The 15,456-nt window shown below is 42.5% G+C and overlaps 1 protein-coding gene across 1 annotated transcript in view; it reads left to right on the top strand.

Annotated features, from left to right (window-relative positions):
• The window catches only part of ERBB4 (erb-b2 receptor tyrosine kinase 4), a 976,023-nt gene that overhangs the window by 727,581 nt on the left and 232,986 nt on the right, over positions 1–15,456 (top strand). The window contains exon 6 of the mRNA XM_084642839.1: positions 9,896–10,014. Coding sequence (XP_084498965.1) covers positions 9,896–10,014 — 119 coding nt within the window. The remainder of the gene's footprint in view (positions 1–9,895; positions 10,015–15,456) is intronic.

Genomic DNA, 15,456 nt, shown 5'->3' with positions numbered 1-15,456 from the left:
CTTTTCAATCCAGTCTCAACAACAACACAACTAGGCTAATTTTTTTAAGTATAATTTTAAATCATGCATATCCAATTAAAAATGGGCCCTAAGTTGCAGAGCCATTCCGTGGTCCAACAATAAGAGACTGATTTTCATTACTTTCTAAAAGGCACAATTTCCTAATGCTGGCTTCCTGTTGCTCTCTCTGTCTCTCACTCTCTTTCCCTTGAGTTAGTTCATTGGCACCACTAATAATTCCTTGTGTTCTGTAGCTTGTGACTTTTAAAAATAACATCTTGGGATTTTCAGAGCATGTAGACAGAATCACTTTATGTCATATTACTGCTAACCCCAAGTGTTCAAAAATCATGAATCAATCTGCACAAATTTATGAGACAGATTTTTTGTTAAATAATAAATTTTAGGTTCTTTTTATTTTCTTTCTGGTCTGAGGGCCTCCTAGTGGTCAATGTTTTCAAGCTTTTTCTCTGCAGCCCTGGGGGCTAGAATTGAACTTAGTAGCAGAACATCAGAGGTTTTTTTAATCACTTGCTTTAAAAAAAAATCACCAAATCTTGCAAAATTGATGGTAACATCATGAGAGTTAGCAGTGCTGATATGGGTAGAGATTACCATGATGGATTGATAAGAACAAGTGGATATGAATAAGTGGATATGAACAGTGTTAAGACTATAGGCTAACATTTTTAAAAAATGCAAAGTGACTTAGGACCCTACATCTCATTTTCAAAAGTGATTAGGTACTTAGGACCAGATTTTCCAAGGTGTTTAGGTACCTTATGGTATTATCAAAGAGCCTAAGCAGTTCAGGCACCTTTCCTGCTTAGGCGCTTTTGAAAATTCTACTAGGTGCCTAAATATCTTGGAAAATCTGGCCCTTAAGAGGTTAAATCTTGTCCACTTCCAATGAGACTTAAAGATCTTATGGCTAAGGGCTAGATTTTTAAAGGTAGTTATGTGTCTAAAGATGCAGATAGGCACCTAGTGGGATTTTGAAAAGGGGCTTAACTCGCATTGAAATCAATACAATGTAGGTGCGTAGGCACTTTTGAAATACCCAGTAGGTATCTATTTGCATTTTAGATGCCCTCATAATTTTAAAAATCTGGCCCTAACTCACTTTTGAAAAGAGGACTTTCAGCTCCTAAGTTAATAGGATGCTTTTGAAAATTTTACCTACAGGGCTTTGTTAAAAACTTTTAGAGAAGAACAAGTTGACCCAAATGAAATGGGGAAAAAAAGATTTAAACTTTTTCTGGAATAAACGAGGGTGCAATTATGCTTATTTTTAAAAATAATGAAAAATAAAGTTGAAATGCATAATTGTTATGTACTTACAATTTTCCCCCTGGAAATTTGCAGCGATGCCAGCGGCTGGGTGGTAGCTGGATGCTTGCGCAATATTGGGGTTAAGAGATGTATGTATTGAGAAGCAGCTAAAACCAATAAGTCTCTATACCCCCTTGCAGTGCTTTTTAAACTTGAAATCCCCCTCAGTAATTTGTAAACACACTCTCCCTGTGCCCAGACAATCTCACTTCCTGGGGATGGGTCGGGGGGGGGGGAACTTTCTAGGGAACTCCTTAGGAGCCAAGCAGCAGCTGGCTCCTGTAAGCAGAATCTAGCAACACCTACCTCTTTTTGAAGCAAGATTTCCCACCTAGGAGGCAATGAGGCAGAAGCAGTACAGTGACATTGCTGTAAGCCTCACTTCCTGGCTTAGCCTCCAGTGCTGTGCTGGTTTGTTTCAAAGTTCTATTGATTCTTCTTTTGTTTTCTTGTTTATTTTGTTTGGTTGTTGGACATAGATATCACAGAATACAGGATTCTCCTTGCTGGCCTGGCTGGTTGGTTACTCGTTCACTTTAATTTGCCAACATATTTCAGGGATGCAAAACGACAACACACACCCCACAAGATATTGATCGCTCATAATTATGGATGGGTACAAAAGTTGGTTCAGGATTTTGAACTTTGTCACCCAGCGACTGCCACCGTTCACATTTCAGGTTCTGTTCAGCACATTATGATGGAGAACTTTCACAGCCTTTAAATTCAAACCTAGATCTAGATACAGATCCCACGGCTCCCTTAAATTCTTGCAGTTCTCTGAGGGGCTCTCCATATGGCCATTTATGGGTACTGCACCGCTTTGTGGTTTCTCACAGTAAAAACATCTTCTGGCAGTGTCAGAGCGCTCCCGCACCCCTCGCGCCCCTCCACTCAGCATCACAGTGCACTGAGAGCAAGGCTATGCAGAGGGTAGTGCTCCTTCCCACCACCTTCCCCCGCCAGCCTGGATGGATGTGAATCTGCTCCGGTCTCTTCAGAGTCGCAGTGTCTGAGTGCTAGAAATAGTCTGTGTTAACTTGTTTCATATAGTTAGTGAATTCGGGTTTCTACAGGTTCCAGGTGATAGAGGAACTGAAGAAACAGAAGCAGCCAGGATTCAAGAAGTGGGCTTCCTGCCCAGCTGTCTGCCCAGCATCCGATGAACATATGTGGTGCCTCAAGTGCCTGGGAGACAGAGACTTGCCTTCTGGGTGTTGGATTTGCTGAATCTTTAATCCCAGAGCATGTCAGGATAGGAAAATTCACTTGAAACTCCTTTTCCTAAAGGAAGCCCTTGAGGCTAAACCTTTTGGACCCGATCAAGACTCAGATCCCAAATCAAACAGAGCAGTCTCTGTTCCTGTGGCTACCAGCAGCTCCAAGCGACTGGAGGTCTACAAGTCCTGGTGGGGCTGACTCGGTGCTTGCGGCTCCATCGGTGAAGCCTCTAAGGCTACAGATATCCGAACTGAGGGCCATGTGGTCAGCTCCATTGGCCCCTGTTCCATAAGAGAGGTTGAGAGAGTTCGGCCACCCTCATCATTGCCATACCTTGTGCTTCCCAACTCAGTGACCCCAATGGAAACCTTGCATCTATGGGACTGGGGCTGGTTCTGACTTCCGCATCTGCATCCAAGAAGATGGAATTGCTCAGTGTGTCAGAAACTGGGCCATCAGTGCCTCCGGTTCTGTCTGTTGTGGAAAAAGGGGCTGGTAGACATAAAAACAGCCGTGCTGGGCAGTGTTAGCAGTGCCAATTCCCATGCATCAGAACTGTTGGATCCATCAGATGCTGACAAGATGCTATGGTTACCTGGCAGAGAGCCGTTCCATCTTTCATAGCCAGGAATAATGGAGTGCTGTGGAATGTTGGATCTGATGTCGTTTTCAGATCCGCTGTCAGTTCTTTGGTTGGTTCCGATTATGTCCTCAGTTCCAGAAAACTCTGTCACCATGATATTCCAGATTCACCTACCGGCTCCCTTTGCTTCGTCGGTTCTGTGTGGGAAACCACAGGAGTTCCAAAAGGAAACTTATTTCCCCAGTTCCAAGGTCATCTTCCCCATCTGCTGTTAAGAGGACGAGGCCAGAAGACACTGTCGGTCTTCCCTAGAATCATCCTTTGCTTCCTTTACCTTGGACGTCTGCAGGGTCTCCCCAAAGATCTAGATCTCCATTCTTCCCTTTGGATCCACTATTATCACCATTACATTCCATATGGGATTCAGACTCAAATCCTTACCAGGAGGAAGATAGAGGACAGATACAGAGACCTGTGGTTTGCTTTATACCACTCTTTGGTCCTCCTCCTGAAGGCATATTCCCAAACCCTAATTGTTGGGGTGACTAGCAACGCGGGGCCCATAGCCTTACTAGAAGCCACCTCATGAGTTTAATTACCGTCCGAGTGGATGGAGAGTTTCTTCTGTTAAGAATTTAGCAGTCCAGAAATCTTGAATTCCACTCCTCTGAATCTGTTGACATTACAGACAGTGATGCATTAAACACTTTTTGAGTAAGAAGACAAGGAGGTGCCTTCTGTCTTCGGTCAGGAGCATTTGGAAATGGACTATAAGCCTGATTTATCACGGGATGAACATGTGGGGGTGGCTTCATCCTCCTCTCCTTCCAAGGACACTATGGAGTTCCATAACTTTGTGGATCATATAGTGTCAACTTCAAATCTTCCTGCAGTGCCTGCAGAAGAGACTTGTCACCTGGTGTGCGATATTCTCTGGGCTACTACAACTAGTAGAATATCTGTATCCATTATGGATGGTTTGCTACAGCCGGCTAAATCCATGTGGACCACCCCTGCTTCTTGCCAACCTGTTTCTAAGAAAGCTGACAAGCTGTATCAGATACCCTCTGAGGGGCTTTTTTGCTTTCACAGCCACCCTGTCCCCAAGGTAGCTGCTTCCAGAAACACAGTGAGATTTGGACTATCATGTCCCACCCCAGCTGATAAAGAGAGGGAAAGGACTGATTTGTAAGGGAGAAAGATATTCTCTTCATCATCCCTCGCTATGGATAGCTAATTATCAGGCGGTCATGGCCTGTTACCAATTACATCTCTGGGAAGTATGACATTGTTTTTACCAGACTTGTCTGATAACAGAAGAAGGTTGGTGAAAACCAATGTAACGTAGGGCCAGGATGTAGCCAATCATGCACCCAGCATCTCGGTTGATGCTTCAGACTCTGCTGCCAGAGCACTTGTGTCTGTTTTGACCATCATCAGGTGGTACATATGGCTTCATTTCTCCTGCCTAGCTATGGGCACTAGAATTAAGCTGGAGGATCTTCCTTTTGAAGGCAGTTTTTTTTTTAATTGAGAAGAGGGACTGGGAAAACTGAAGGACCTGAGATTGACAGCTCACTTTCTGGGTTTGATTACTTCTGCTAAAGGAATCTTATCTTTTGGTGACCCAGCAATACCAGTATCCTCCTAGGGCCACTGTAGGAAAAGACTTTTCAAGCCAAGATCTGAATCTAAACAAACTGCTTCCTTATCATCGTCATCATCACAGCATAACAAGCATCGGTTCTGAAGGGACAATCAGGAGTTGAGAACCAGTCAGATGAGACCAATGTACCCTTTGCTTTGGAGACAGGCTAGTCCACTTCATCAACAAATGGAGGCAAATTACAGTGATGCAATAGATTCTAGAGATTGTAGAAAGGGGCTATGCCATACAACTAAGAATTTTGCCACCTCCCAACTCCCATACCCTCCTTCTTCATGGACCATTCTCCTGAGGTGGTGCTTATCACAGAAGTGAAAAAATTACTTCTGATAGGAGCAGTTGTGGAGGTTCCTGAATACCTGAGGGGCCAGGGATTTTATTCCCTGGTGCAGAAAAATGATTGGTGGGTTGGGTTTGTTTTTTTTGACTGATACTGGATTTAAGGGATTTAAATAAATACATTTGGAAGTTTTAATTCCACATGTTGGATTCTGGCCACCATAATTCCTTTGCTGTTAGTCATGGACTGGTTCACAACTCAGTGCAAAGGACATATTTCTATTCTGCAAAATCATTGCAAGTACCTTCGATTTGTGGTGGACAATCACCACTTCCTGTACATGGTCTTTCATTTGGCCTTTCAGTGGCACCCAGAGTTTTTACAAAATGTCTCTTTGTGCTGGCAGCTTATCTGAGGAATGAGTGTATTTTTGTTTACCCCTATTTAGAGGACTGGCTACCAAAGTCGTCCTTACATGAGGATCCGTTAAACCATATTGTCTTCACCACCAATCTCTTTTCAGACCTCAGTCTCTTTCTCAGCCACCCAAAGTCAATCCTCTGCCCTTCACAAAAGATCCCTTTTATAGGTGCCATATTGGAGTCCATAGAAGGCAGAGCTTTTCTGCCAGAGGATGCTGGATTCAGCAAGACGGTGCTTCAGCCTCTGGTCAATGAGGACTCTGTTCCCACCTCCAGATTAGGTGCAGCAGTGCTTATCAGACTATCCCATAAGTGGAAATATGCAGAGCCACTAGAAGCAGAAATGAAGGTTTCTTACCTGTAACCAGAGTTCTTCAAGATGGCTCTGCATATTCACCCTTCCCACCCACCTTCCCCCCTCTGTCAGAGTCCCTGTTGTCTGTGCCTCTGGCTTTGTGGTGGAAGGAAATGAGGTGGTGAGAGCACTCAGCCCTCTTTCTGGCCTCATCCTGAGTAGATCATGATGCTGAGGGGAGGGGTTGGAGTGGGGGGCATGGGAGGGCTCTAGTTTACACTGCTAGAAGAGGCTTTTACTGTAAGGCACAGCTTGGTGGGGTGGTACCCATTAATGTGAATATGCAGAGCTGTCTCAAAGGACTCCGATTATAGATAAGTAACCTTCATGTATTTAAAACTGGGCATTGATTGGAACCAAACCTAATCATACGGCAAAATTTGTGGCAGTACCAACTCTCTCACTTAAAAAAATGGGTTGATAATAAAGTAGTAAAACTTTTTATGACTAGTGATGGATAAACCTACAAAAGATTCAGCTTAATTTGGATAAGTATCTAAGAATTTCAGAGACTTTTCTGAAGTTATAATCTGAAATTAATCAAATGTCTTTGATCCAGAAATTAGGTTGTAAATTTTCTAAAATCGTGGTTTCTCTCTAGTTTTCTGGTGCTACTTTATATCAGCCAATTCAAATATCTCGCGAGAATAGCTTTGCATTGAAAAAATCCAGTATTTCTGCTTCTAACCCAAGCTCACATCTAGAAACTGGAGAGCCATGAAGAAATGAAGAGGGGGGGGAAATTATCATACATTATAGAATTTACAAAAAGATTTAGTGAGCTCTGAAAAGGTTAAGCACACAGTGGTTCTTATTTTATCCCGATGCTTCCTCCCATTCCTACCTATAACACCTTGGATTGTTTATTACAATCATTCCTTATTATTTTACATCAACCACATGTGTGCTATGTGCTTTAAACAGAGCACTAAGAGTCACATTTGTAGTGAATTTTTTGTTAAAAAGAGTTAGAAGGTACCAATATTCACATGGGAGTTAACATTGTACCAAACTTTCAGACTATAGTAAAATAGATAGGCTTTCATTAGAAACTTACTTACACTGATGAGTTTTATTTATCTGTATATACCAATTAATAAATATATTGAATAATGAAATGCTATTGAAAGACAGACACAGTACAATATGAGGAAATTCTCAGCTGTTGTAAATCAGCGTACTTCCATTGACTTAAATTACACCTTCTGAGGATCAGACCCTATCAGTTCATATTAGCATGGTGGTTATGTACTGCAGATCACCAGTTGAGCTTAGATATATTTATTGATTTGCATATGTGTTTTGAGATTGCATTGATATATGTTTATTTAAAGTAATTTAAATAAGGTCTGTCTGTTCTTTCTACTAGTAAGTTGGCAGTAAGTGGGTTTGCTTTACAGAAATCTTCCATTTGTGCTGCGATTCAGTTTGCATAAGTCACAAAGAAAATATTTTCTATCCATGAGCTTGTCTTAGTTATCAGGATGGATAAAATTATTCTGAGTGCATCACTTTACTCCTTTAGATCTTAAATGATGATTGCTTCTTACCTTCTCTTTGCTTATTTACACCTTTATTCCATACATAAATGTAAGGTCTTTAAATAGTTTTTTGCATTATCTAAAGTTCTAATAGATAGCGAGGGGACTTCACATTGAAAAATGGGTTCATTTACACTACACAAATCCTGTATTTTCTTAAATATAGTTTTTTTTTACGTATGAGAAATCAGCAATTTATTAAAATAAGTGTAGAGAAGACAGTTGGTAGGAGGTTTTGGTATTTTTTTGTTGAGCACTTGAAAAATATTTTCCATTCACAAGCAATGAACTGCTTTAGAACAAAGTGGTCAGTTAAGGTTAATTATAGGAGTGTAGCATCATTGCTCCTCTGCCACAGTCAGCTTGAACCAGAACTTGCTGAAGTTCCCCATCTAATGGTCGGTAGGGTTCCCTGTAAACTGTTAACGTCTCCTATTTTTCCCCATTAAACAGAGTCCCTATGTACTATGTCCTACAGCCAGACTGTGGTGTGCTGGGACCCTGTCATAGTTCACAAGCCAAATGGGATTTAATCGGCTTTGTATGTGACTGTGGTATGATTAGCATTATTTGTACCACGTTAACACTTAGAAGCCTCAACCAATTTAGAGGCTCCATTGCACTGTATAGACATATGGGGAGAGACCGTGGCACCAGAGAGCTTGCAGTATAAAGAGACAAGGTAGACAAAATATGTGAAGGGAAACAGAGGTAAAGTGATTTGCCCAAGGTGAGTGTCAGAACTGGGATTAGAACACAGGTCTCCTGACTTCCAGTCTAGTGCATTATCCACCTCTACACTGCCTCTTGTTATCCCTAAAGACACCCATGTGTTTCAGGAAGCAGTGCCAGGGATTAAAGAGGTAGCACTTTTTGCCTCGGTCAATACTGAACTAGTGCCCCATCATGTCATGAGGGAGCTCAGCACTGCTGCAGGTGAATTCAAACTCAAGTATTTTGGGTGAGATTCAAAACTCTGGTCCTAGTCATGTATTGTCATTCTTAAACCACAAACTGTCCTTTGTCAGAGCAGTAGCGTTCATCCCCATACATTGGGCAAATTCTAGTTTGGTTACTAAAATTCTGCCCACCTGAATTCCATCTGCCATTTCAATCAGAAACACTATTTCTCACTTTCTGTCCTTTGCATAGCGGGGCTGTATTTCATCCAGAGGCGGTTGTATTTTCGGCTTTGATGAAGTGGTTCCTGTGCATAGTCTATGTACCAGATCAATTCTGTAGTGCTTTGGGATCCTTCAGTATGAGAAGCAGGGCTACAAAGGGAAGATCATTATGAGTTTGTGGCAAAGCAAAGTGTACGTTTCATCTTACAAAAAATAAAACTGAGCCCTCAGTGAACTTTTCCAATTTCTTACTGAGAACTCCAAAAACCACCTTTTACAGCCTTTTAATACAATGAATCATTGAAGAGAGATTCATGTTTCAAGTAGACAGAGTTCAGTAAGTTCAGTCTAACTATTACATTGAAGAGCACTGCCTGGTTGCTGACTACTCACTTTGAATCACCAGGAATCAGGAATTGTACCTGTTTTTATAAGTATCAAACTTCTCTCATGTTTTATGAGTGTGGACCAATAGTTCTTTCACCTGGAGAAGAGGTCTTACTTTGTGGAATGAAATGTAGAGGGTTTGATTTAGATTTTTTTTTTTTTTTTGTGGTAATGTGGAAGACCTTGGGCTAAATCCTAGTGCCACTGAAATCAGTTAGGAAAGGAAATGTCCCGTGGTTGATGCAGCTTTTAAGCACCACAATTGCTTATGTTTTAAAGAACACGGTGATGCATAAGTACAGAGAAACAGAAGATACTCAGTTGGTTCCTGACACATTAGATCAAATTCAGCCCTGGCATAGATGAGGGTAATGCCATTAAAGGCTTACAACAGGGCTGAATGTAGTCCTTTCTGTCTGAAATTTAGGCTAGAGTGTAGCATTTCCCCCAAAAAATGTAGAAAATTGATATGGTATGTTACAGTACATGACCTATATGCTGCTCTGATAGACCCATTCAACCGCATTGACTACATGGGTGCTTGTTGGGGGCAAAATGTGGCCCTATGATTTTGCTGAACTAACTCTGAGTTTCTGAATATTGTTGCATACCCCTGTCATTCTTTACGGAAAACCGCATTAAAAGCGATTCATATCACAATAGGCTTTTTCCTAGCCAGACATCAACCTTTGCTAACTCCCTGAAAATTAGAGATTCAGGATTTACGCTGACTTCCCTAGGTTAAGAGAACAAATCCTCATAAATCCAGACATACCTGTCTTACCGCCTGGGCATTTTCATGTTCCTTTGTAGATGGGATATTACACAGGACATGAGTAACCCCTGGGCTAGAGGTTATTATAGAGAATCAGATGTTTTCTTCTTAATACTCCATTGTCTTTGTTGATTTGTTTTTTTTTTTTCAATATCCCTGTCCAGTTCAAATGGCTCTCTCTTGACAGCTGATTCCTCTGTCCTTTCCAGTGACAAAGACAGTGTGTGCAGAGCAATGCGATGGACGTTGCTACGGGCCGTACGTCAGTGACTGCTGCCATCGGGAATGCGCTGGAGGCTGTTCCGGACCTAAAGACACTGATTGCTTTGTATGTTTGGGAGTTACCTAATTTCCCTCATCCCACCGGCCACGGTGCAAGTGTTTATCCTTTAATCCATAAAATTCATGATTTTTTGTCACCTTTAATTGAATTACCTCTACGTTTCAAGCTTTTAGCTGCACATTTTATCATTTCATATTTTTCCCATTACATTTACATTATTTATCATCTTACATTACTCATTAAAAGATTTATGAGATTTACAAATACAGATTGGGAACCATTTATATGCTAATCTATGTGATTTTTATCTTTCACTTTTCTAAAATTATCTCTTATAGATGGTGGGGAATTTTTATAGGAGTTTGCCATTACATTTTGGGCTGAAGGGTTTATATATATAACACACACACACACATAATGTATTTTGCTTTTGTTTTTTTTGTCTGAAGTTTGACAATACAGTTTGGCTTCTAAGTTAAAATGTTTTTTTATGCTTCCCAGACTGTGTTTAAACTAATTCACCTGTTCAACTGGGGTGTGCGTCTTAGAAGAAAGAGAAGAAAAATTGTTTCCTATTCACTAAAATCCAAAGGCACACAATACACCCTTTCAAAAAGAAAAAGGGTTAAAACTGAACCAGGAGCTTAATTTTCTCAGACATTCTCAGTATGGCCAAATTCTTTCGAGATGCAGTCAATTAGTTGTATAACTCAGAAAGCAGCCTTTTCTTCTATTATGGAGGAAAGAGATTCATGTACCTTCATCACACTACCCCACAAAGACACACAGTCTGTTCATATCTTCAGTGGAAGCTGGGTACACACCTAAATTTTCCCTAGTAATTTCAGGTTAGGTTCTGAACTAACCTATGCTAATATACGAGCATAGAGGGTGAGGTTTTCAGAGGAAATGGAAGCTGAACTCTTAGACCTATTTGAAAATCTCTGTCAGATAGCATAAGGAAAGACGATTGTGCATGGCATAAGCTGTGCTAATCTTGTATATTTCATTTTATAGCCCAATAGATAGTAATGGACTGGCTAGAATGTATGTGTACATTTGCCTCTCTTGGATGGAAGCAGAACTATTCAACTGTGTCACAGGCACACAGATCTTCTCCTTTAGCTCTAGTGGTAAGGGCCTGTGCTTTGCAGTGTACAGGTCTAGTTCTGTCCCTGTCTCCACTGTGAAATTCTGTTTGGCCTTGGAGTGCAGCATAGTGACAGCCATCACATTATTGTTATTTGTATTACAGCAGCGAGCGACTAAAGCTGCCATCTGCGACCGGGGTCCTACTTAACACAGTATTGAAAATACACATAGTGGGCATCGTTCAAAGTTAACAGGAAGTCTGTGGAAGCCCTTACGTTGACTTCAGTGGGCTTTCCATCAGACCCAGTAAGAGACAGTCCCTCTCCCCGACAGTCTAACTAGACAAACTATGAGATAAAGTATTATTACCCATTTTACAGCTGGGGGACTTGTGAAGTAACTTGCACAAGGCCACTTCAGAAGTCAGTGGCAGAGCTATGACTTGATCCCATATCTTCTGAGTCCCGATCTATCCCTTTAACCACACACCTATCCTTCCTGAAGTGTTAGGAGGCCATGTATTTGTTACAGTCTTATCTCTGTAACACCACAGCGCACAGGAGAAAATGTGATTTCTACGGGCCATTGAACACTTCATATTTTTCTGGAGCTTCTCTGTAGCAATTATGGAAATGCCTGTGCTAAAAATCATGTTAGCACTTTTGTGCTGCTCCAGTGTGAAAATACAAAGGGCCCCAGAGGGATGCCAGGAGCACTTAGTATAAATGAGAATCAAAGCCTTAGTGTTCAACAGCTTTGAGAACTACTCATTTCCTTCCTAACATGTGATGGGCTAGAAGTGGTACCCTTTGGGGCTGTAGTGGGGGACATGCAGGGACACTGGATCAACATCTTGGAGAAAATGTAGCTATTTCCTTTTTAATTGAGATCTGCACCTTGACTTTTCCCTATGCATTTTGTTGTTTGCTTTGCTTTCATATGCGTCTTGGGCACATTTAGAAACAAGTGCGGTAAGTTCTGCATATGTTAGTGAAACAGTGATGAGTGTACACAAAGTTTTACAGCAATAAATTAAAACTTCCTGAGTCTTCTAGATTGGTTTTTAATAGATTCTTCCTGGAAAGTGTCATCTCTTTGAGTAATGTATCATCGGTGTGCCTGATTCTGATTATGCATTTACTAAGGTCATCACCAGAGGATGGTCATGCTGGTGATGACGTACTTGCTAAGACAACAGTGGATGTGGAAAATGTGCTGAGGAAACAAAGTAAATTAGTCTTTATTAGTAAACAAAAGTACAGCTCAGGGTGCATTAAGAAACCCTTTGGCACATTATGGCAGCCTCTCGAAGCCTGTAATAATATCCTGTTGTAAAAATGTTCTTAATGTTGCTGGGAAAAGTTCTCCCATACTCCTCGGCCCACTGGCGTTCATTAATCTGTGCATTCACCTTTGAAAGCAAGCCAATAGCCATCCTGTGGCATAGCTGTTTCATGGTATTTACACACACACAGGTTTAATGATGTTCTCAGACCTGGGGTGAAAATAAATCTGGAGTGGAGACATGATTCTCCTTTTAGGGCCTGATCCAACCATAGAACTTACCTTTATTGGGAATTAACTAAATCAAATGCACTGATTCTGGTGAATTAATCCTAGAGTTGTAAAATTACAGCCTATTTTCAAATACATGATTCTGATGAACCAAAAATGGCAGGTTCGGTTTAGATAGGCCAGGGAAGGGCAAACTTTTTGGCTCGAGGGCCACATCGGGGTTGTGAAACTCTATGGAGGGCCGGGTAGGAAAGGCTGTGCCTCCCCAAGTGGCCTGGCCCCCGCCCCCTATCTGCCCCCTCCCACTTCCCGCCCCCTGACTGCCCCCCTCAGAACCCCTGATGCTTCCAAACCCCCTCTGCTCCCTGTCACCTGAGATCCCCCCCGACCCTAACCCCCCCCCCCGGGACCCCACTCCTATCCAACCCCCCCTGCTGCCTTTCCCCTGACTGCCCCGACCCCTGTCCACACCCCCGACCCCTGACAGGCCCCCCGGGACTCCCATGCCTATCCAACCCCCCCATTCCCTGTCCCCTGACTGCCCCCCCCCGGAACTCCCTGCCCCTTATACGACCTGCGCCCCCCCCTCACTGCCCGCCCCCTTACCATGCCACTCAGAGCAATAAGAGCTCGCAGCCCCACCGCCTAGCCGGAGCCAGCCACGCCGCCCACGCTGCCCAGCAGGAGCGGCAGGCCAGAGCACTGATGGCACGGCGGCGTGGCTGCAGGGGAGGAGGGATAGCAGGGGTGGGGCCAGGGGCTAGCCTCCCCAGCTGGGAGCTCAGGGGCTGGGCAGGAAGCTCCCACGAGCTGGATGTGGCCCGCGGGCTGTAGTTTGCCCACCTCTGAGATAGTCTGTCAACTCAAGAGGATCATGGGAACCAAAGAACTCCATACAAGTCTGACGATTTCATCCTGACTCTCCCAGGTGGGCCCTCTCCCTTCAACAGCACTTATATATCCCCTTCTAGTCTTCTGGGGGAAAGGTATTACCACCTTCTCCCTTCCTGAAATCTTCAGGTTTGGCCCAACTGGCCCCATCCTCATCCCACCTCTGTGATGCCTTCTGAGGCAACTCAGGCCCTGGACTGAGGTAAGGGCTTTGAGACGAGGCAGCAGAGCCAGAAGAGCCTTGCCCAGTCCTCCTGCTTCTGAATGTGAGAGGAGTGCTCTGAAGTTCCTCCCTGGGTATGGGGGCTGTGACCCTTCTTGCTAGCTCTTTGAAGAAGCAGGACAGAGAGAGGAACCAGCTGGCTATTTGCTGACCAGAACGCTGTATACCAAGGCCAAAGAGGTTTTTGAGGCCATCAGGCTGCCGGAAGATATATAAAGTTACGTGGGGAGGCACAATCCTATTGCCAACCGTACAAGGAGGATCCTGGGGCAGAATTGGGGTGACCTCCACTGGCCCAAATTATTTGCATAAACCTTTCATGTAAAACTTGAAACCAGACAGGATTTTTCTAATTTGAGAGTTTTGCTGTCTGCGTTTCTTATCAACTGTGACCGATACAATAGGCAAGATACAGAATGGTAGAGAATGGAGAAATCAGTGTTTTCTCACATATCTAGGTACAAGTCTTGCATATTCAATTTATTTTTTCCCTAGGTTCATCTATCCTTTTTATCCACACACTTGACTCCTCATGTGTCAGGGCCTTGTCCTCTCTCAGTAATGTATGGTCGAGCCTGAATATTGAATCCTATTTTCCCTTCCCAGTGTGTGAATTAACTGACCTGGTTACACTTGCCACTTAGGAAAATGACCCCCTCCTGTGCTAGCTCAAAGGAAATGCTTATCCTCATTGCTGTCTAATTGGGAGTTTCAGTCCCTCTGTTGAACTGTGCCATGAGAGATCAGAAGGTTGGCCCTCTACAGCGCAGATCGTTAGTGTGTGTTCAGCCAGGATATGAGCAGCTTAAGTAGCTGTATGCTGTTGTCAGATTTGGAACTGCCTGTCAAGTTTGCCATTAGTTGATTGCTAATAGTAAGAAGAATAATGAAGAAAATAAGGCTTCCCTTTTAGAAGATGTATTGGCATCAAGTTACATTTAAACTGAAAATGTTCATATGGGTTCAAAATGGATTGCTCAGGGCTTTGGACATATACATGTTTTAATAATAATATCTTTAATAATATCTTAAGAAGAAACTTAAGTGGTTAAACGCAGACAAGGAAAAAACAATCTGTCCCATCCACTGTAATTGCAACAATGCCTTTGTAGATAATGGATAGTCAAGGTTCTGCTCTGAAGTAAGTCAATTCAAAAGGAGGTATGACATGATCAACTTGCTTTCTTGTAAAAAGAACGAGGAGTTTGGAACTGAGTGTCCAGGGAGGTTGAAGTATTCTCCAACTGGCTTTTGAATGTTTTAATTCTTGACGTCTGATTTGTGTCCATTTATTCTTTTGCCGAGAGTCTGGTTTGGCCAATGTACATGGCAGAGGTGCCATGGTGAATCACAGACCTAAAAGTGGCAATTCTTCAACCAAAAACTTCAAAAACAGACTCCAGTGAGAAACTGCAGAACTGCAATTAATTTGCAAACTGGAACCATCAAATTAGGCTTGAATAAAGACTAGGAGTGGATGGGTCATTACACAAACTGAAAGCTATTTCCCCATGCTAATTATCTCCCCTACTGTTACTCACACCTTCTTGTCAACTGTTTGAAATGGGCCATCCTGATGATCACTACAAAAGTTTTTTTTTTCTCCTGCTTATAATAACCCATCTTAATTGATTTGTCTCGTTAGGGTTGGTATGGCAATCCCCATCTTTTCATGTTCTCTCTCTCTCTATATATATATATGTATATATATATATCTTCCTACTGTATTTTCCACTCTATGCATCTGATGAAGTGGGTTTTAGCCC

The sequence above is a fragment of the Lepidochelys olivacea genome, assembly GCF_965140295.1.
Source record: "Lepidochelys olivacea isolate rLepOli2 genome assembly, chromosome: 11".
In the NCBI taxonomy this organism is placed as follows: Eukaryota; Metazoa; Chordata; order Testudines; family Cheloniidae; genus Lepidochelys; species Lepidochelys olivacea.
Note: the sequence above shows the minus strand (reverse complement) of the source record. Positions and strands in the feature narration are given on the sequence as shown.